The sequence below is a fragment of the Wasmannia auropunctata genome, unplaced genomic scaffold (genome assembly GCF_000956235.1).
Source record: "Wasmannia auropunctata unplaced genomic scaffold, wasmannia.A_1.0 LD336099.1, whole genome shotgun sequence".
NCBI lineage: Eukaryota > Metazoa > Arthropoda > Insecta > Hymenoptera > Formicidae > Wasmannia > Wasmannia auropunctata.
The window spans coordinates 1,616,405-1,639,718 of NW_012026791.1; the positions used below are offsets into that span (position 1 = coordinate 1,616,405).

At 41.8% G+C, this 23,314-nt stretch overlaps 1 protein-coding gene across 1 annotated transcript in view; it reads left to right on the top strand.

Annotated features, from left to right (window-relative positions):
- Positions 1–2,259: 2,259 nt before the first annotated feature.
- The window catches only part of LOC105462456, a 44,953-nt gene continuing 23,898 nt past the window's right edge, over positions 2,260–23,314 (top strand). Inside the window, exons 1-2 of the mRNA XM_011709073.1 lie at positions 2,260–3,403; positions 11,175–11,433. Coding sequence (XP_011707375.1) covers positions 3,329–3,403; positions 11,175–11,433 — 334 coding nt within the window. The 5' untranslated portion in view covers positions 2,260–3,328. The remainder of the gene's footprint in view (positions 3,404–11,174; positions 11,434–23,314) is intronic.

The window sequence follows — 23,314 nt, forward strand, 5'->3', positions numbered from 1 at the left end:
GGCGCGCGTGCGACACGTACGCGTACGCGGAAGGATGTAATCGGGAAGGACGTCCTCTCTCTCCCTCGCGAAGCACCGAAAATTCGCGGATACTGCTAGAAACGGTAACGAATACTACTTTCGTGGTCTATGGAAATTAATTCCCAGAGATTGTCTAATCCGACGGCGACGTTTGCAGGAATCTGCGAGAACGCACGCACGCACACATACGTACGCGTGTGTACGTTCCCTTTGATGCTCTCAGTTCCGAACGATCCATTTTAATAGCACGGAGAGAACTGTGGTTCACATATCGATGGAAATTTACTTCTGCATTAAGTACCACCTTGATCTAAGATCATTTTCGCCGATTAATCAGATAAGGCAAAAGAAAAAAAAAGTTTTCATTTACGAAATGTTGAAGTTTAGAATTTTTTTAAAATCATTGCTAATGGATGTATATTCGTGAACTCTCTGATGTATCTTTTAAGTTTGTCTTACATTCTTATTTAACGTGTTACTTTCTTATTAGATTTTATTTCTGATTAACATTGTTCTTTCAAGTTGATACAAAGTCACTCGAATTACAAATCGTATTTTTGGCCCGACAGATAATGAGGAGATATAAGTTTCTTAGCGTATTAATCTGCTTCCTTATCAATGGATGAGATTTCGATGTATCGGATCTTGATTGCTTTTTAGTGTCGAAGGTCGAAGAATGATTCTATCGAATCAATTTCTAATCCGAATACGCATCTGTCGCTTCTTATCTCATGGAATTAAATCGATCTGTTCAAACGTCATATTTAATTATTTATTACTGCGTATCTCCAGTTACTTTTACATATGTAACATTTTTACATTATGCAAAATATTTCATACTCACACGTTACCGAAAACATATAAAATAATACCTATGAAAAGTATATTAAGAAAATTTGATGCTTGATACAATTTTAATATTTTACTTGAAAATAATCTGTCGCACACAAATGATATATTAAGCCACTAAATAAAGTAATTAATACTTGAAGATTATTATTCAGCATCTTCTCATTCAACGTACAGTTAATATTTTAAGTTTCAATAATACAAAGTAAAAAGTTTCTTAATATAAAACTAAATATATGAAGCTCGTTCGCAAGCTCGTTTTATATAAAGTCTCGTGAATACAAAAACTTGTTCTAATGCCTCGCAATTGCGACCACGAAAAAATCGATGTGGTGACATAGATATCGCTTCATGCCTCTTCCGCATTTAAGCTCGGTCATCGCGAGTCTCTCTAGGAACGTGTGTTGCAAGGTGGACAGGTGTACGTGCATATTATCTTTAGACACACCCCCGGAACGGATTCCTTCGGTGGGGATGCCGATGCAGAGAAGAGGGCGGGTGAGAATCGAATTCGATGGAGAAAGATTACGAAAAAAAGAGGACGAGATGGGTGGATGGGATGGGATGAGAGAACGGATTTTTCATGGCGCAAGGAAGAAGTATGAATATGAGCAAGAAATTGGACTAGAGAGAGAAAATCAGTAGTTTATGAAAGAGAAAATGTTCTGACAAATAGATAGAAATGTGAAGAATAAGATAGAAAATGGTAGGATTAATGACAGGAAAAATATGAGAAACAAATCTAATTTAAATAAACAACTACAAAGATTACAGGCGTGAAAAAAGACTCCAAAAAATAAGAAAATTTTCATAGATTTCAAGGAAATTTGTACTCTTGGATTTTAATAGATATAATTTGTAATCAGTTAAAGGCGCATTACGATTGTATAATATTAACGCGACTAATGGCGTGGAAACAGATAAGAATTTGTGATCGGAAAGAAACTAAGAAATTAACGCGACGAACAAAGACGACGGAGCAGGAGGCGGTAAAGCGCGAGAGGGACGACGCCTTATCCGGAGCGAGGAAGCTTCGTAGCGAAATCGGGGGAGGATAAGAGGGAGCGCGGGAACGAGACGGCGGGATTCTCCGGCTGCGGGGTACGACGAAGGTGGGTTCCGGAGGAGTCGGCGAGCGAGAGGGTGAACCAGCAGCCGAGTGAGGACCAGAGGAGGCACTCGGCCGCGATATCGGTAGACGTGAGACGACGGTATCGCGGTGGGCGATGGAGGTGGTGGTGACGGTGATGGTGGTGGTGGTGGTGGCGGTGGTGGTGGTGGCAACGGCGATACGGACCGGGTGGTGGGGTTGATACTGACGGCGCGCTCGCGGGTAGGGCGTCGTAGGGGCAGCAGATCGAGCGCCGCGACGCCTCGACGCGCACAGTCGCGGCTCGAACGCCGTTCCCTGCGAACGTGTGCTGTCCTCGCGGACCGTGCGCTCGTCCCCGGCGGCGCGAATGACATTCCGTTGGTGCTCGGCGATCGCACGCGATTTTCAGAGATACGCTCGGGAAGAGACGAGAGAGAGATGAGACGATGACGTGAAATAAAACGTGATCGTGATCTCGAGCCGCTCCGAAGAGGCTCCCCGACGAGAGAAAAAGCGTCCGAAGGGATCGATTTCGAGTCTGAGTTTTCGGACCACGCAGAGCCACGCACATGTTCGGTGTCTGATGACTGGTGACGACCGACGCGCGCCGAAAAACAGTGCGAAAACCTCGCGGCCTTCTCAGGGAAACGACCGGCGACGTTGACTGATGTTGTGATCGATAAAATTGAAAGACTTCGATCGGCATTGTGTACGTGACGTTCTGAACGAACGGACGTGCCGATTGGTGATCGGGAAGCGGGACGAGACTGTAGATCGCTCTATTTACTCCGATTTTACTCCGGGACGATACTTATCGTAATGAGTTGCGGGCACGTGTGTGATTTTCCGCAGTCTAGTCAGAGGTACGCGCAGTTTAATCGCATATTTAATATTTCAACTTAACCTAACCAAGATAGAACTTAGAGCAGATTGTAGTGATTGTAGGTGTGTAAGTCGTATAAGAAAAAAATGATCACCCACGTGTTAATCGTTAGCATACAGTAGCTAGAAATTAAGGACTCGTAATAGTAAGAACCACCTACGTAAATCAAACGTACATTTCATGCACGTCTCTCAATACGTCTGTGATTTCGATCGTAAATAAGTTTTATGTCATTCACGCGATCAATATTTATCGTATGCACGGGTGCGCGAAGTGACGTTTAGAAGGCAAGAAAAACTGACATTTGACTTATTGTTAGAGACCTGTCGGCATCTTTCCGATCGTATTCGACTCTTAATTGATTTTAAGTGCCAGGGCTAAAATTAACGCTATGAGTTTGTGAGAATTCGAGTATAACGCGATATGTCACGAATGGCGGCGACTTCCGAGGCCCAGGAGAATTATTGAGGCCCCAGGAGGGAATGGATTTTCAGAGCGCAATGGACACCTTTGTAGAGGCATGGATGGCTGCTAACACGAAGACGGATCAAGTACAGGTAATCTTTCATTTTTTTGTTTCAAACTGAATGAAATGTTGTATATAAAATATTATCAATTATTCATGCGATCGTAATTTCTTTTCTTAAATGAAATTGGAAAAATTCATCATAAAATCATAAAAAAACAAAATATATATATATATCTATAGGTACATATATAACAGCAATATTTCAAAAATTTATTAGAGTGTAAAAAATATTACATTTTTTAAAGAATAATATTATAGAAATGCAGTTTTAAAAAAAGAATTTTTTTTCACAATAAATATAACAGATATAAAAGCGAAAAAATTGAATTAATTATATTTTATATTTGCACAATTTAGTTTTTTTATGATGAGCTCTTTATTAGCAAATTAAAGCGTAATTGAAGTAAATTCTACGTAGAATTACTAACTTATCGATTAGGATAGATTAAAATCCTTTTTCTCACGCCGAAAAATTATAAACATGTTTTTTTAACATATGAGAGGGAGATAAAAAAATTACAGCTACATCGAAAATACGTGTGACCTTAATTTGACGAGGAATATAAAATTCCGATAAAACGGTTTACGTCGTGGATTAGCGTGCCAGCATCGTTTTCGGCGTTCGGTCTGCCGAACTTATAAAAATAACGCAGCGTCTATACACTGTGTCAGCGAGTATACGAGGGGCGAGAAGCAACCCCTTTCTGACATTACACAGCCAATTGGCCACCCTATCGCTTCTTGCACCCCTCTCTCTCTCTCTTTCTCTCTCTGGACGCGCTTTCAGTCCGTTTAATTCCTTCGTCATCAATTTGGCACATTCTTTCGCATCTCAAAGCCATTGACTGGCCACTTCAACGCGCGATTATTCCAGTATCTAAAATAAGTAAACGAGGCGTCGTTTCTACATCGCGCGATTGTTTAAGAAAATAATAAATCGGGAACGTTACGTAGGAAAATGCGAAAAATTCCGACAGACTAAAATGGAAATGTTCGTCTTCTCGCGCGCACGCGAATCTTATCCTGAAATCTCACCTTTCGAGACGCGCATTGCTTCGAGTTGAAGTAAAAAATATAGAGCAATATACATTTAGGTAAACATTCACGTAATCTATGCAACATCGAAAAGAAAAACACGTTACTTATCGGACTGTGCGATCGCTTGGGAAGGAAATAATTATCCGTTTAAGCGCAGCGCGGAGCACTCGCTCGGATTTAGACTCGATTCTCCGCAACAAAAATCGCGTATATACCAAATTCAGATCCGACGCGCATATCCGACGCTTCGCGATCTCAACAATGAAAACCGAGGGCAACGCAGGGCGGGGGATAATCCTTGGCAAAGCCGCGGCTCGCGTGTGTGCCGTGCGGACGAACGCGCGTACGTTTACACGTGTATGTACGTATCGGGGGGTCACGGGTTCTGACCACGATACGGATGTGCCCCTGCCTTCTTCCTGTGCCACGACCATGTTCATGTTCTGGCATTCAACGGAATAAGACCGCATGTCTCCATTGACCGCTCGATCTCTCGATCCATGGCCGCCTTCAGCTCACCGTGCAGGCTATCGAAAAATCAACGATGAAAAACGTCACGAGTATACATTCGTAAAAAATCGTTTACATAAATTGTCGTAATAAATAAATTAAAATAAAATTATCGCAAAAATATAATACGCTCTGTTTTACAATTAATCCCACGTTCTGCTTACGTTTTAACCGTTACAAGAAATATTCGAAGAAATACTAACATTTTTAGTAAATCTCATGTGCTTTTCATGCGAGTAGTAATACTACGTTGGAATATTATACACGCAGTGTATGTCATGTATTTCAAAAAAATTGTCCGTTTATCATGCGTGAATTATATGGCATGGGCCATTTTGTCAGAAGAGTCACATGCATACTATTCGTAATAGATAGAGCATAAATAAAATATTTTAAAAGGGAAGATATTCATTCAATTTATACAAAAGCATCTCGAGAGATACATTATATCCGTGCAGATTTCACAAAAGAAGTCAAAGACCGAGGATAATCTCATAATGCTGTCAAATACATGAAGCTCTGCCTACATGCTTGCGGTATTAACATACGAAGACTCATTTCATAGTTCGTTCTTGTGAAAACGCAAGGACTGACTTGGATTACAGGATGTGTAAAAAAAAATCTAAATTCAATCTTCATAATTCGCGTTGTAGTAATTTCAATCACACCGTCTAAGGAGCAAACTAATGTACGTAAATGACAGCAATTGTACAGCCGCAACAAAGCGACGTGGCGTTCGCGAAACTGCCGAGCATAATGATCGCACGCGAGGGAAAAATAAAAAAAGGGATAGGCGTGGCGTTGCAAAGTTAATTAAATTTTCTGTCGCTATCGATATATTATATCTAGATCCACGACGCGTAATAAACGTTTAATAAACGTAACAGAGCCGCGCGCAGACTCGCGATATGAAACACAAGCAGAAAAACGTTAGCGAGAAGAGAGAGAGAGAGAGAGAGAGAGAGAGAGAGAGAGAGAGAAAGAAAGAAAGAGCTCGCGAATGTAAAATTTTCACGCGCTGCCGCGACGCACCTTCTGCATTCTGGTACTTGTAAACGCGTCCTTGCAGCGCGTTGCACGCAGGACTGCCCGCGTGCACGCACGGGCCGCCACGTGTGTACTCGAAAGTGCGTCGTACGTATATACGTGTGCGTGCACGAGGATACGTTTGAAACACGCATGGTCACGGTATTTGACCACCCCAGCTCCCAGAATGATTGTAATCCATCTATCCGGCCACCGAAGCCGATATATCAAACGCAGGTAGAGCTCGCGGTCCTCTTTCCGTAGGCCTTTTACATTGCCTTTTTATGCCGCAGACACGATCTTTTGTTTTCTCGGTGAATATTTTGTGTGAGGAAAAATTGGTTACGGCGAAGCGAGCGGTTTCGTGTCGGGTAACTTTATTAAGAGCACGCGTTCTTTTATATCGTATTAATTCTTTTTTAATCAGAATGCGTAACAACAATTATCCCATGAAGATTAGCGTAATATAATTATATATTTTTAGAAGAAAGAGAGAGAGATATTTCAGAAATCCTGTGTTATTATTATTTCATTCAGTTTAAATCGTTATGAAAAAAAAGCATTGTATTTTTATTTTAAGATTTATTAATATTAATATTACGTAAATACTTCGCTAACGCTAAACTTGAAATGTATATTTATAAATCTCTTCTGACGTTAATATTAAAGAGTAATTTTTATATATGGTCAATTAAACTGTAATTTTGAAATACTTGCGCGTTCTTGTTACTTTCTCCAGTAAACCCTCGAAATCGGCGATCATTGCAAGATCCTATCTATTGCTTTCTAATCTTTCAGCTCTACCATGTTTTGCACTTAGGAACGAGGTATCCGACACCACAGTCGGCAACAATTTACGTAACGCGATCGCAAACGCATCAATCCGCGGATTATCTGTCACAAAGAGGCAGCCAATTATCGCTCGGGGATATCGCCGGCTCGATATTTCGATAAGCGTGATTAGAATGTTGCAGATTAATATGGGTCGCGCCACATTTAATTCCATTTCATGCGATGACCGCCGAAAGATAGCGAAAATTATCGCGCGCGCTGAAACAGATAGAGAATCGCTTTAATTTTTGTTAAGTAGATTTGCGAATTGTTATTGGTACACACAATGCTGCGCGTTATTATATATCGATGGAGATTAGGAGTCGGCGAGTGCTTTACAATGTTCTATAAAAGCATGTTCCAGAATATAGCTTATCTCTATATATAATTGGAGTCTTTAATAATTATAAAGGAATTATATCACTATCACGAGTTTCCTATAAAGTTTTACGGGATTTAAGAAAACTGTTATTATAGCCTGTAGTTTTAAAAACTTATTTCGACCCCACAGTTGAATACTAGTCAAAATCCTTAGATAATTTTCACAGCAAATATCTTCATTGGATCAATAAGAAACTCGCAAAAAATCCCGAAGGTAAATGAATTAAAAATTCTCTCCTCATTTCGAAATTAAAGTTACAATTTTTTGATCATAGAATGACAGACTTTAATAGAATGTCGAGTCAGTAACTATGTGTTATTGAGTTATTTTGATTATTTCTGCTTTAAAACGCAACTGGAATGAACTCATATCCTAAACTGATCTCACATTCTCCGAGAACGCCGTGGCGCGACGTATCGTTCACAGCTTCGGACCGCAGCGCGATTTTTCATGACGCGAACGCGGGGCTAATGCAGCATTCGAAGAATTAATAAAGACAAGCGAGACGAGCGTCCAATAATTTACGCGCATCGAACGTCGTCAGAACAGAAATCGCGAGACGAGACGAGACGAGACGAGAAGGAAGGATCCTCGTACGAAGGGGCGACAGAGCGTGAGTCGTGAGTCTTCTCTCTTTCTCTCTCTTTTTTTTCTGTTTCGACGGGTAGAATTGGCCGCACGAGGAACGATGCCGCTGACGTAAGACGTACGCCGAAAAGGACCACGCGTTCAATTGGCTAAACATTAAAGACTGTCATCGCGATTCGGCCTTACGTAAGCTCGTTTGGTTGCGGACGATCCGGAGCGCCGCTGCCGCCGCTCCGTCGCGGTCAATTCCGTCGAATTCCGTCAGACTCTCCCCAGGGGCAGGTCCACGGATAGATCCTGTGCACGGTCAGCGATTAAGGTTATCGCATTAACGGGAAACACACCAGCAGGAAACGCCGTCGCTGCGTATCACCCGTTACACCCGGTAGATAAGCTGATCCGTTGATAAACGCCTGCCGAACTGTCGTCGTCCGTGGCGCGGTGCGATATCGCGCTCCGCGCTTCGCGGTTAATTATATTTGCCATTCCATTTTTTACTGTCGTCACGGTCCGCGCGCGATGAGGAGTGTACGTTCGTGCGAATTCACGCTGCCTCGCTCAAATTGAACGTGTCTCCGCAGCATCCGTCGTCTTTTGTATATCGGCAATACGTTCGCGAGTATACGGCGGATATAGTTTCGCTAAAACATTTTATTGTGTATCGCTTTTACTCCTGTTCAATTCAAACAATTCTTCTTTTTCATTAATATTTATGAGGCGACAACTTGGATAAATAGCATGACGTGAAAAAATACTTTCGACAATTATTGCGACTAATATTATCGCCAATTACAACTTTTTCTCACGCATACTCTCTTCTAATTCTTTATTTCAATTTCATCTATTTACCGAATATGCCAATCGCTTTTTACGGACCATTTCGTTAACTTCGTCACATTAATTACCGCGCAATTAATGATATCTGATACGAAGCAATTTTTGTCGAGCGAGCGAATTTTCGAAGGACCGTGTTTCTCGCGCCGGATGATTTCTTCGGCCTAACGCCTTCCCGACGCGATTCCCCAATTCCGACGGGAGGCCAAGCGAATTCTCAACCGCGGCGAAAGCCGGATCGATGAGCGAACCGAAATTCCTGATTTTACGACAACATCGTCGTAACCCCTCGCACGTCACAGCAGAGTTACCGCGATATCACTTGGGGCGTTAGCCGGATAAGCCGCTAACCCCATCCACCTGTTGCCCCTTCTTACACGCTCCCGCTTTCGGTCTCGCGTCCGTCTTCATTCCTCGCGTGGAAAGCCGGGGGACCCCACGGCCGTCCTCTTCCAATTCACGTGGACCCTCGGGGCCCGTCGCTCCCGCTCGTCTCTCTTTCGTCAATGATGCCGGCCGGCCCTTATCTCTCTTTCTCGCTCTGTTCGGCACCTTCAGGCATCCCGCTTCTCCGCTTCCCTTCTCCACCTCCTCCTTCCTCTTCTTCATCATCTTCTTCTCGCTCACTCCCGTTCCGGGCCCGGGTCTTCAGCGGTCTGACGTGTTTTTTGCGAGTGCATACCTCGAAGAGCTCCCGAAACAGTAGCTGGTACCCCGGTACAGTCCGGGCAAGCGAAAAAATCGCCGGTCGATCCTTTGCAGCCGATCGTTAGATCGATGAGAGAAGCGACGTATAAAAATATTAAAAACTAGATGCAAGAAGATATATTTTCTTTTTATTTTTAATCTGAATTCTATGATTTATACGGTGATATGTATGATATGTATATCTATATATTTTTTTATATTTTCATATTTCTCACGAGTAAAGCCACGTGAGCAAAGCTTTCATTATTGAGAAAAAATAAAAAAGCTTAAGCTTAGTTGATTCGCGATCTAATAGAATTAATTTACAAAAATATAAAACGTCGATGAGTTTCGTGCGATCTATTAATAATCGAAACTATCATTTTCGCGGAGTAATTAATACGGTGCTCGTCGTCGATTATTCAAGGTTGCCTCGTGGCGCATGCGTGAGTGCCGGCTGATTAAATTTTATAATTTCGTGATTAAATAACGAGACTAAGTAGCCGCGAAAATCGCTGATTGCGAGCGAACACGAACGCGGCGGGGAAGCCGCGAAGGATCACGGTGGGTTAAACGCCGCCTCGCTGCATCTCGGCTCGTTCTGCCGCTTGACGCTCCGTATTCCACGGAGGCGTCATCGACGATCCAGTTTCCAGACGAAAATCATCGCTCCGCGGTGCATTTCGCACATCGGCGGCGGCGACGCGGCGCGCGGCGGCGGCGACGCGGCAGCGGCAGCGGCTGCTGCGGCGGTGGTGTAGGATTGTCGCATTCTGGGCCCAGTTGACCCCAGTTGACACCGTGGACGGCTTAGCCGTTAGTGTTAAGTTCAGTTCACTCATACATAAATCTAAGTCCGCGCTTATGCCTTAGCCTGGCCGCCGCTCGGAATTGAGCACGTGCTCAGATTTCATCGGCGACGACGCTTAGATCATCCGGCTCGCTCGGCCCGACCGAAACGTCGTAGATTTGACCGCGTTTAGGCGACGCTCCCACCGTGAATTGCCGCCGAAGGCTTTTTTAATCGCTAGATTGCCTCCAATCGCGCATAGTTAATTCGCGCGCGAGTTATCTCTTTTTTCTTTTCAGAAGCCGATTCTATGGTAGATCGGTTATCGCGATCGATGGTGCGATCTTGATGAAAATAAAACGTCATATTTAATTCCCGTAATATATTATTATCGTAGAAATCTGTTTAAAAAATTTGGAACCTATAAAAATTAAGAAGATATGGAAAATTGAGATATGCATATAACAATTATTTACGATAATACTTTTTATATTTTGAAGATTAGTATAGAAGCTACACGTCTGCAGAAAACTTTTATATAGTAATCGCCCCTGTAAAAAAGTCACGCGACCGTTAGAAGCATGATATGCCAGGGGAATTTTGTCTTCGAAGATTAAGGACAGCGAAGGATTTATATTACCCCGCGGCGATTACCGCACTCTCGCTGGATTATGCATAAACGAGCGATGAAATAAACATCACAATAATTTACATAACGTGCTCTTGTACGCAGAAAATATTTTCGCTGTGAAACTTTGCCGGGGACAATGCAGGAGCCGGGGGAAGAACTTGTTGCCTGAGTAATAAGCGTAAAAATGTACAAATCATGCTTCCCGGTATTAAACTTTCTTTCGCGTCCTCTCGGTACATAAAAAGATTCTTACATTTTATAACGTAGAGCTTATCGAATTTCTCTATATAATATTCTTAATTCTTTTAAATAGATGAGATCACTTTCCCCTATTTCTCCTTTTTGGACGCAATAGATGTGCCGCATTTTAGTTATGCGTACGATAGTGGCTCTAAATAGTCAATATCATCCAGTGCGCCGAAAAATTGTATCTATTGTTTAAAATAAATTTTTCAAAGATTAATACTCTCTCGCGATTGCAGAGCCAAGCGTTGGCATTGACGCACAAGGCCTCGCCACCATCGAGACCGAGCAGCGTGTCCTCGTTACCGAGGAGCCCCCAGTCTCACCAGTCCCAGCAGTCTCAGCCGCAGAACGCGTCTCAGCACCCGCCGGTGCACCCGCTGCAATCGCAGACACCCCAGACACCGTTCACCGCGCACAACCAGCACCCAAAGCAAGAAATCAACGCCAGTCCCAAGCAGGAGGGCTTCGATCTCAGCAAATCCGCCTCCAGTACAGGTAAGTATTTTTTTTTTATATTTCATTATTCGTGCTTTTTATGTAAATGATTTATTAATTACCCATTAAGATTAGAGAAAGAGAGCGTATAAGCAATTGGTATATCAATGTTATCAACATTTTATTTTGACGAAATTTGAAGAGTAAGGTTTGATGGAACTTTCATTACAATTATTTTATTTTAAATAATTTTTATGATAATTCAAGAATATTGTGCAAAATAATACAATGAAGAAATGCTATACGGTCGCCAATTTGATATGAACATATTTGAAGTCTCGTCTAATGAAATACGTTCGTCCCGTTTCCTTCCCATCTTGTCCCTACGAGTGCATATACACCCCATTACCTCGGGTTGCATCTCAGGGTGTGGCGGCTTGCGCAGGGGGGTTCCCGCGGCCGTAAATCGTCGATTAGCCGGGGCGAATTGAGTCACCTTTTACGAGAGACCGGATCGTGCGAAAACAGATTGAACGTCTTTACAACGCGTAACTCGGTTGGGATAACGCGTGCGACGCGGCGGCAAGGAAAATGCGGTAACGATGCACCGATGTCACGTCCATTAATGCACTCTGCCGAACGGAAGCGGCCGTTAATCGCCGTCACCGTCTCACGTCCGGCGAAGGCCGATATAGCTCTTGTGTAATAAATAAGAGAGTAAAGAGGAAAAAAACGATACATTTAAAGTTTAAATAATTTTATAATTTCGATTTTAATTTTTTTCCCTTTTTACTTCACTTTAAGATTATACACATAATATTATGTTTGTCCAGCTTAATAATATTCATTTATAAAAAGGAAACAAAGAGTAATACAACTCTACTTATGGTATTACAAATTTCGTAATCTAAAGATAATGCTAGCTGTTGTGGTACTGTCATCATTTATCTATCTATTGCAAAAGATTATTGCCCCATAATATTACGAATACAAAGAGCTTGAAATGCTCCAATTTCATTGGCGACAATCCAGAAACTCAGTTGCCATGTCGCGTCATAAAGTCCGCTTCCGCTGAGAATGACGAAGACGTGCGTACGCCGACGGAGGTCGCGCGAGAGGGGTCGTTAAAGCTCGTAAACGAGATAGACTATCGGCGGAATTTCCTTGATCCTCGATAATGCGGTGGAAACAATTTGCACGCGCCCGTTTGCAGTGAGAATTAAATGCTATATATTAAACGGAGATGTCGTGACGCTTGGCATTCTAATTTTAATTGACGCTAAAATTTGTAGACGATACTTTCCGCAGAACATAGACAAAGATTATTGTAGAGCGGAGAAAACCAATCTTTTTACGTATACAAAATCGAACGGGCGTTCATAATTAAATACTTCCCAATCTATCACTTATATCGTTGCAAGGCTTGCTTTTTCTACTGTCATCCGTTGTTCGGTTCTCTTAACGCTACGAAAAAGGATCTAAGAAAGGGAGGAAAGAAATTGCATCGTATATCATATTAAGTTGTCAAATTGTGTCCTCCTGCGATTCTTTTCCCCGGCTAACTTCTACGGAGAAATTGGTTTAAGTGTTCTTAAGAGAGAGGCAGGGAGAAGGATATTCTGTAGTTCGGCATTTCGAAGGCGTGCAGGAATGCAGGGAGCTAGAGTACATATTTGCTTTTCCAGTCCCCGACCTAGCAGGCGAGGAGAAAAGGGTGGCGTGATGCGATGGGGGATGCGGGTGGACAGAAGCACGCACTTCCTAAATCTACGGATTTCGAGGATCCTCCTTAAATCTCCGTGCGTCACAGTTAATCCTTCCCCTCTCCCATGCCCATGATCGTTTTTCTGCCTTTCTCTCAGTTCTTATCTTCACCTTCTCTTAATCCAGGCTAGACTTTTTTAAATTTTTCGAATTTTCGAAAGCGCGACCCACTTATTTTTAACTGAGACGATAAAACGTGCAACGAGATTTATTGGAGAGAGGTAACATTGGCGCAAATAAGCGACGGTCTGTTAAATCTTTGATATAATTTTTTTTATTTAATGACGTTAAACTTTGAAAACTATATAGTCGCATAAACAGAATGCAATCTGTAATGATTATAATTATGTTAATTTCTTCATTTTATCAAAAGTCTTTTGTACAAGAAGCTATAGGAAACAGATACATCCAAAAGTAGAAGAGGTGTCATCGCTTTTTTTTTTAATCAAGAAATGATTTCGCGTCGGCATGCATCAAAGATGAGCTGGAAAGACGAGATCGTTTGTCCCCTTTTAGTCCGCGAGCCGTAAGCGTCAGCTCGGAATTAGGATAATCGTCCGCGTGTGTTCCGTACGGATTTACCTGGACGTCTATATGCGCGCATCCGTGTGCACGGGACGATGGGGCGGACGGCGACGAGGTGCAGCCAGAGGGGAGGATATTGTGACCCTTACGAACTAATCCGGATTAAATTCGAATCCCTGGCTATGCGGCTAGGCGACCTGCGAACATCCACCATGGCGTCTTGCGCCATACGATCGGGCTCGTTACGCCATTTAACCCTACGCGATACTCCCTCCCGCGAGACCGAGCACCTTTTGTGGCGAGAGCCGCCTTTGAATTCCTACCATTTAGCGACCTCGTCAGCCGACAGAGCGCGATAAAGCTCCCGAAACATAAAAGTTTTGATTTAGTAATCCCTCCCCTCCCTCCCAAACTTGCGCGACGCAAAACCCGATCAGAAAATATACTCGGACGGGAAAGACTTACAGAGCATTTGACGTACTGCAAACTCAAAAACAACTGGAGGCTTCGTATAAATTTAGCGCGTAGCTTAATTCGTAACTACCCTTCGTTGCGCCCGCAACGATTTTACAGATTGAAAAACCTCATTTGTGCAGTTTTAGCTTGTTTTAATTTTCGGAAGTCGTTCTATTATTCACAAATAACCGGGGCATTGCGAAGTATAAATAACGTAATAATGAGTGAGATAATATTTAACGAATTCATATATTTTTTACGGAGCGAAGTAAATTTACAAATTACGGGGGAATATTTCAACACGAAGGCGCGTTTGATTACGAAGGCTTAGAGATACATTTTGTTTACGAAAACACCTGTGCAGTGAAATTATAATGTATTTAATATTTAGCGGAATATAGAAATGGCAAAGAAAAAAAAACAGGAACACCAAGGAAGCTCTTTAGCGAATAGCGTAAATGTGTCAATTAAGCAAATTGTGTATGCTATAATAATATAGTGTGCATACGGATTGCAGTATAAAAAACTGCTAAATCTTCCCTCATTTCTCTCGCGATTCAGGAATGATTCTCTTACAGCCGCCCTGTATACATTCTAGCTTTCAACCTGACCACGCGTTAAGCCAAAGGCAAAATCGATATCATAACTCGCGGAGAGCAATCGTGGACCATATTGCGAATGGATATTTCTCACATGTATACAGAAGTGCGTGTGCGTATATATACGTCTTTGTTCCCTCCGTTCTTACATTCGTGTTCTGCCCTACATTTAGCTTACCGAGCAAGCCCTTACGAGACATTACAAAATCTTACTGTTACCGATGCAAAGGCTGTCGACAAAGTAAAGCAGTTTCTTGTGTAATATCCGTAAAACATTATTCACGCTGCACTCAAATTTTGGAATTACAAAATGTATCTTATAATTTCATTAAAATTTTTTTGATTCCTACTTTCCTAGGATATATAGAATGTTTCAATGTGTCGTAGAATTTTTCTCACAATTAATAATTTTAAGCGAAGATGCTGTTTTAATAAATATTCAATCTCGAGACAAGCTTTCGCTCATATTCGAAAACATAAATATTGATTAAAATATGATTTAAAATGTAGATATTTTCTACAATTCGTATTAATATAACGGTTCATCATTTCGTTAACTATTTGTCGTGACGCGGTCTGAATAATGAAGATTATAATGTAATTGCGGGCGCAACGAAGCTTGAAGCCCCACTTAAAAATCACTTAAATCTCTTCGATGGTCTCTGTCGCGCATTATCCGTGATGTCATCGGCGTCTTAGACAATAGACATGTCCCGCGCAAACGTTGCGAATATGTCCATTTTTAGCCTGATGTTTTATAATCTTGTAATTTTGGTCTCTCTAAAGCCAGTGTTCGAAAACCTTTTTGGCACAATTTCATTCTCTATAAATAAATAAATGCATATCGCAAATATTCGTTTTTAAACAATGCGGTGCAAAATATGGACAATATTGATCGACGTAATAAAACTTTTATAAAAATTTGACGAAATTGTATCGTCGCTCGATTGGACATCTTCAAATTCTGACCCAAATTTATATCCCGCTGACAATTTAACGAAGATCGATTTTATCATTTCTACCAAAGGGCGAAATTGATCGGTAGATTCAAAAAGATCCGTGATGAGTGTCAATATAGACTTTAGTGTCGATCGACGATGCGCTCGAAAATCGGCGCTTTTAAGCGGATAGACTGCAAAAATAGGACGCTGGCGAATTTTCAGACACACCCTGTAGACAACGCTCCGAACTGTCGGTGGAGAACACATAGGATACGCCGCTAGAGTGAGGGAAGCGAGGTGAGGGCGACGAGGTGCAGGCGAGAGAGGGTGAAAAGGGGGTGGGTTAGGATTAGCTGAGTTGTGTGCGTTGGATTTTGGATTTGGACGGCGGGCGGCGCACACACGACCAATAATCCCGGATTAATCCCAGACTCACGTGTACGCGCGCACGCACACGGGCGCAATTCGAGCGCGCGAGCGCGAACGCGAGCGCATACGTGCAGGCCGGTCAAACTCGGTGACGCAAGTGCAACGTTTGTATGTGTGTATGTATGTATGTGTTGCACCCTTGTGTCTGACACACATACACGCGCGCGCGCGAAAGAGAAAGAGGGAGAGTAAGGGAGAGAGAACCGGGACGGGAGAGAGAGAGAGAGAGAGAGAGAGAGAGAGAGAGAGAGAGAGAGAGAGAGAGAGAGAGAGAAAGAGAACCAAACCGGAGCCACTAAAGGATTTGGCCACGCACACACACAACGCGGCCCGCACACGTACGCGCGGCGCCCAAAGATAATCCCCACGAATACAGAGCCCGGATAATCCCCGTGCAGGGCCGCGTATACGGCCCGCTTTCTGTCCCGTATGCGTGCACACGTACGCGCTCACTCATACGCGCATCGTGGATGATGGCTCGTACAAAAGGGCGGTCGAGAGGCTGCCAGGGGGGTGGCGGCGGGAGGACTATGGCAGAGCACACAAGGTTTAGAGGCTAAGCGGCTCATCCCCCAGGAAGCTTTACATCCCGTCCTGATACGACGGGAATTCTACGAACGATTCGAAAGATATTGTGCCTCTGTGTTAGCATGTGTGTGCGAATGTGTGCGTGTATGCATATACGCGCGCGTACGTGCGCGCCCGCGAGTAACGTCGAGCTGCATCGGCGAGATATTGGTCGGCGCGAAAGAGATCTGGAACAAGGCGCGCTTTGTCGCGCGAATGATGGAAGAACGACGGGAAAACGGCAGTGACGATGTCGGTCGGCGGCGTTTGGTGGAACCGGTCCGGCTGTGGTCGGGGACGAATCGTGAGGTAATGCGCCGAAGTTATGGGGAAAATTGCCGATTTTATATACAGAATATCTCTCGCTCGAACTCGGACCCGCGTTGCTTCTGAATAAATTTGTCATTTGCAGCCGTGTGCAATGTGCTATTCTTCTCTAACTGATAAATGTATACTAATGCAAAAGTGTTTGCAATAATTTCAACAACAGAAGATATAACATCGATCGGTACTATCTCTCGGTTAACACAATTACCATCTCTGATTTTCTTTAGAGAAACCTGGCTATTAATAGCGAGGCATTGCGGTTTGAAATGCAAATACTGATTTTCTTTAACACTGCTATTTCAAATATGACAAATGCTACAGTGAATATAATACAAGAGTAAGTGATAAATACGAATAACACAAATTAAAAGGACGGGAATTGCCGCAATTGGCAAATTATAGTTGGTCCGATTTTAATGTTCATGGAAGTACGATGTTACGGCAACCTTCCATGAACTTAAGAACAATGCGCTTTTATATATTATGCTCGCGAGATAATTTATTTTGTTCCTCTGTTTTTACATGCACGCGCTACATGTGTGCCTGCGGAAATATTTTATCTTAAAAAATTCGGAACGCACATATGGCGCTTCAACGCGATCTTCAACCGGTATTCCCCTTCATGGGAGAAAAATTCCGAAAGGTATACGAGGGGTCGTCGGTCTATGACCATAATCTTAATCCCGGATTAAGCGACGCGGGGATTTGTATAATCCCGCTATTTTGTCTCCACGGCGCACCTTGGGATTAAAGAGTCTAAAACCTCGCGGCGTCTCCGGCGATAAATCTGCGGATTGTGACCTTGGATTACGTAATGCCGAATACGCCGTAATAAATGATTCATAAAAAAGATTTAATGTCTTCGCCGTGTGTCACCTGACTTTTCAGCATTTCCCGCCCGGATTCCCCGGGGGTCCTTGTATAATAAAGATACAGTGGGATTTCGGGATTGCGGCGCTTTATCACCGCCAAGTAATATCAAGGTCCGCTGGCTTTGAGCCTTTTGCAGTACTATTAACAAAATTCTGATTATCACCACTGCCGCTGTCGCTTAATCCCGGATTATACGTACAACGCTACAGCGGCAAATAAATTATATATAACGACAAGTCGAAAATTCGCGTTAAACATAGAAATAACGGGTTACGTCGAGAATTCAGGATTAACGATTCACGTATCAATGAGACCGCCGCGAAACGACGTTAATTAATAATCCTCCGCTTTAAAAAAAAGGGCCGCTTGAAATTTTCGAGCGGAAATATTTTTCGGGGAATCTCGATTATTGACATCGCGTATGCGAAATTTTTTTATACGTCTTATCATGGATGGGTGCACTCTGACAATAGCATCATGTTACGAATAATTATTGAGTAAAAAATATTTTTACTAAAAAAAGTATCCGCTTTCAAGAAGAAGTTTGATTTGTTATCGAAAAACATCTCTAGATTGTTGATCTCTCAAAATTGACGTATGCGTGGGTCTAATTTTCTCGCTTATATATATTTACATTTTCTTTCACAATATCATTGTATCACCGCGACATTATCGGTGGAAATGGAATTAGATCAAACGATCGTACGTGTGCACGCGGTAAATTCAGTCTTCTCTTCGGCTCGTCCTTCGAATAAAGGGGATTATCATGTCTCGCGACCCCGCCGACGTTTATCCCCTTGATCGGGATAGAAACTTCCCAGGAGATTATTGCAGCGAGTTTCGTGGGCCAGGATAGCAGGAGATATCGAGGAGGATCACGGCCACGTGTAGATCCTTTGTGCGTGCCATCGAAGAAGCGGCGTTAGCCTGTTGCTCTGTACGTTGCGTTGGGAACGTGAAAGAACGAGGAGCCGCGCACACGTGACTCTCCTCCGAGTTTCTGCTTCGTTCAAGGACGCGCCGTTCGGAGTTCCGTCGCGTGTGAGGATTCTGCGTTAGGCGCGGGATCACAAGAATCGGATCTGGCCGCGCGTTATCCCGCGCGCAAGGGAATTGGGATAAGGAGCCGTGGCGGCAATCAGGCTCGCAGGAGGCGCGAAAGTACGGCTGCCGTGCACGCGACGGCCGAGATATGAAGGCCTGTTACTCGCGGATTTTTGGGCTTCCCGGTTTTCCTGACTCCTAAAACGCGGCCACGAGCCCCCGGGCCCTCCTTTGGCGAGATCCTGCGTTCCTGTTGCTCAAGGGTCATCCACTACCCTTTTTTACCTTCCTAAACGCCCGTCCGTTCTCTTATCGACCGCTTAGCGTAGCATTGCTCTGCTAAACGTCTACGTCCACAAGCATTGCTTTTTATTGTGATAATGTCAACATTTCGTTGTCGCAATGTCTATTTTATTTTTAGATAAATTTATCGTGTGAAGATATCGAGCATAATTGTATGTTGATTTAAAACAAGTTATAATAAAAATGCTAAATTTTATTAGTTATAAAATATTGCTGTATTGTAAAGTTCTATTTTTATAATTCTATTTTTTATAGAAGAACAGGAAAGCAAAAGTTTACAGTGATAACTTATAGTCGCAATAAGTCCTTTTATCAAATGCATTTTGTTGCTGTGCTCAAATAAGAGTACTTATAATACATTAAAAATATTAAGACACAATTTTTATGTTTAAAAATAAAACTTATTTTTATTTCTAAAAAGTAATGAGTTATTAAATTATTTTCAAAACTGAATAAATTTGAATTCACAAAAATGTTTTTAATGTTAAAAAAATCCATTTCTTTGATATAATTTCTAATTTTTATAGATTTGTTTTTATAAGTTAATTATATATTTATTATTATATTTTTGTAAGTATTTAAATTCTTGCCGGTTTATAAAGAGATATTCAGATATTTTATTTTCTTTAAACACAATGGATAATTATAAATTTTGTAACTATGTTTGTTTCTTTAAATTCAGAGTAATATTTTGCATTAAGTTTTTCGTAATTCGTAATTGACGGATTAACCCGTTGGAGTTGGATTTATAAATCCATCTCGAAATATGAAATATTATTTGCGAAATGACGTCTTCTAAACTTGGAAAAAAATCTGCACGTTTTAATAAATGGATAGCACACACACACACACACACACACAGTACCTTCTCTCAAATATATAAATCTTCTAATACATAAAATTCTTATATCCAGATTAATGGAAAAGATTGAAAGTGAAATGCGCGTGCGGGTCAGAGGCATTCGAGATAATTTTAAATTACGATTAAACTCATCCTTTATTGAATTGAGTGAAGTGTCTGTCACTCCCGACGTTAATTAACAACTCTCAAATCATCACGTGACACAGTGCGATTCATTTCTTTTTATCGTCTATAAGCGTATACTCTGTTGACCCGATTACACCGCGCCGCACCTCTTTCTCTTTCATCAGCCTCCGTCTTGGACACTCGCGATCGATGCCTGATAATTTATAGGCCTAATAGACGTCTCTCGTATCAGGAGCGCATATCCCGGCGCTGAGTAGCCGCGCCGTGCCGGTTCTTGGCCTCGTGGCGGAACGCCTATTCGGTCGACGGTCTCGGCACGGCTCTATCTTGCCGAAAAATATGCAAATGAGGTCCTTTGTCCGATACCTGTCGCCTTATTTTCGCTGACCGGACAGCAGGAGCGACAGGAAGGTGCCTCGCATCCTGTCCCGGACCCTCGAAATGCCCCGTGACCCAAATAAGGGCTTTTGTAGGACCCCGGCGACCAGGAGAGCAGGACGCCAGGACGTGGCATTCTTACGCATGTGCCGCGCACGCACCCTTTCGCTTCTCTACCCCTCCCTCGCTCTCTCATTCTCCCTCTCGTATCGACGCGCCTCTCCCGTTTCGTCTCCCTCGGCTTTGCATCCGCGCTTCGTTCGGCTTCACCCCCCGTTTCCCCTCGCCCTCCTATCTCCCGCTGCCAGCCGGTCGAATTGTGACTCCCGAAGGACCGTGGAATCCAACAGGGTGCGTATGCTACCCTGCTAGTTGTTTACGCACGAGAGTTGCGAAAAAAATCCTAGCAACCGGTGGCCGATCGGAGGAGGGGGATAATATGTGGATGAACCTGCGCAGCAAATGCGGCAATTAGCGGTACAGAGTTGTCGTAGCTCTCGTTCGAAAGGTCGCGCGGTTTTAATCTTAGACGTTTAAATATAGCCTTTGAATTCGCGACTTATAAATCTTTCGAGTTAACCTTTGCCTCGTTTTGTCTTTATACAATTTTTTTTTCCTCACCTTTTTCTTCCTCAGAATTATAAATTAGATAGTTTCGTGTCGCGATAAACGTAAAAGGTACATAAAGAGATACGTAGCTAAGAAAGACAAACTTCTTGATGTCAGCTGTCTTAATTATGTCTCTATTCTTGTTTGTTGTTCGAGTATGCTTCGGGATCTCTACGTTATCATCTCGGCCTAATTGTTTTACAAGGCAAATCGAATAAGTGATGTTCGACTTCTGTGAAGGCAAAAATGGAGGGCAATGCGGTTAATGCGAGAATGATGTATTGTATCGTACAAGTAAAAAATAAGCTACTCCAATTGCGAGTTGTTGTCCTCAATGGGTCATCATTCGCATGCATCTCAACGTAAAGGTTTACAACGTAAGTCTTTAGAACTTGAAAAGTTTTCCGATAACATTATATATTTTTTTTTCGCTAGGTAAATACTTTACGGATTGATATAATTTTGAATAAAATCTATAAATGGATAGATTTTAAATAAATCTTATAAAAATACAAACTTTTGCAACACAGCGATGCACTTATTATATAATATAAATATGTAAATACAATAACTATACAATGATTTATAATTATAAGTTGGGAGGTAAAAATAATACGTGACACAGTAACCTTTCTTCAAAAGAGAAAAAAGAATATCTAAGATATTAATATCTGAATTAATAAATGATGCAAGTGCATACATTTATCGGTACGCATGAAATTCATATTGATGACAAATTAATTGCCACGTTTCTATCTTTCGAGTAAGCCCAACGTAAGCAATCCGCTGGATTATATAATCCCATCATTTAGGACTTAGACTTACTAATCCTCAAAGCGGCCTCGCCAAACAAAACGCCAGGGTTATATAATCTCTGAGATTGGTTAATTCATTATGGATTACAACGGAGACAGTTTGAAACGTCGACGTAAACGTAAACGAACGTGTTTTAAATGTGTTTGGCAATCACATTTGTACAAGCGCTAATTATTATTCGTTACGCGCTTCATATATCCTCCAAATACATTATTTTTATGCTTTTGCAACGCGCACAATTGTAAAATTAAAAAATTAATATAGAATCTCTTAAATTAATAATCATAATTAGTGTATTAATAAATATGCGCTCAAAGAGAGCGAATACGTAATATACAAATTATATCTATAAATAAAGATCTGCCGATTGATATCTAATGCATAAAGTTCATTTGTATATAAATATATTCTCAATTAGATTAAAAAAGAGCGTCCTAAAATTGAAAACAGAAAAGAAACGGGTAACTATAAAAAAAATTAACAATTTTTTCATGGAAAAAGTCGTGTTTGCTTAATCTGAAATGTTACATTCTCTCTTTCTATCTCAATATCTGCTTTAATTCCATTCGAACGAAACGCATTACGAGAGCCAGGAGGCGATAAAGATGCGCAAATCAGATGCATGTGTGTCGGCTCCTCGCTCTTTCTGAAAACCTCGGACAAACTTATACCTCCAGTACCAAAAATGAAATCCTGATCATTGCGAAGTCATCGAGAATATACCGACGCTATTCGGCCGCTTCTGCGTTCGGATGGTATTAGACAAATAATGGCATTGTCGACGATGCTCTCCTGGTCCCTCGGTAAACAACCCTTCGTTTATCGAAGAACCGACCACTTGACGTTAATCTTTTTAAACGGAGAATTTGCCTCTATCTTATTGTTAGAAGAAAGGTACAACTATAATACTATCTCTTCTCCTGTCTATCTCTTCAAAGTATGACGCATCGAAAGCATGATGCGAGAATCCTTTTGTCCCGTAAAAATTAAATTATACGAGAATTAAGTTATGAATTTCATCTTTTTGCTTATCACATGATATTCTCTTAAATAAATAGAAGCATAAAAATATGTCGACTTCATACGCAAAGTTGAGATATTAGAAAATATTAGATGAAAAGTTAGAAGTTGAAATTGGATTTTTTATTTCGGGCTTTTCACAGATCTACCGAAGTTACAAGAGGGAATTTAACTTTCTATAAAATATGATTCACGCAACTCGTATATGTATATTATAAAGGATAATATAAATAAAATTAAACTGTTTATATTTTTAAATTATTATTAAATTAATGTATTCTTCTCTTTCATTAGTTACATAA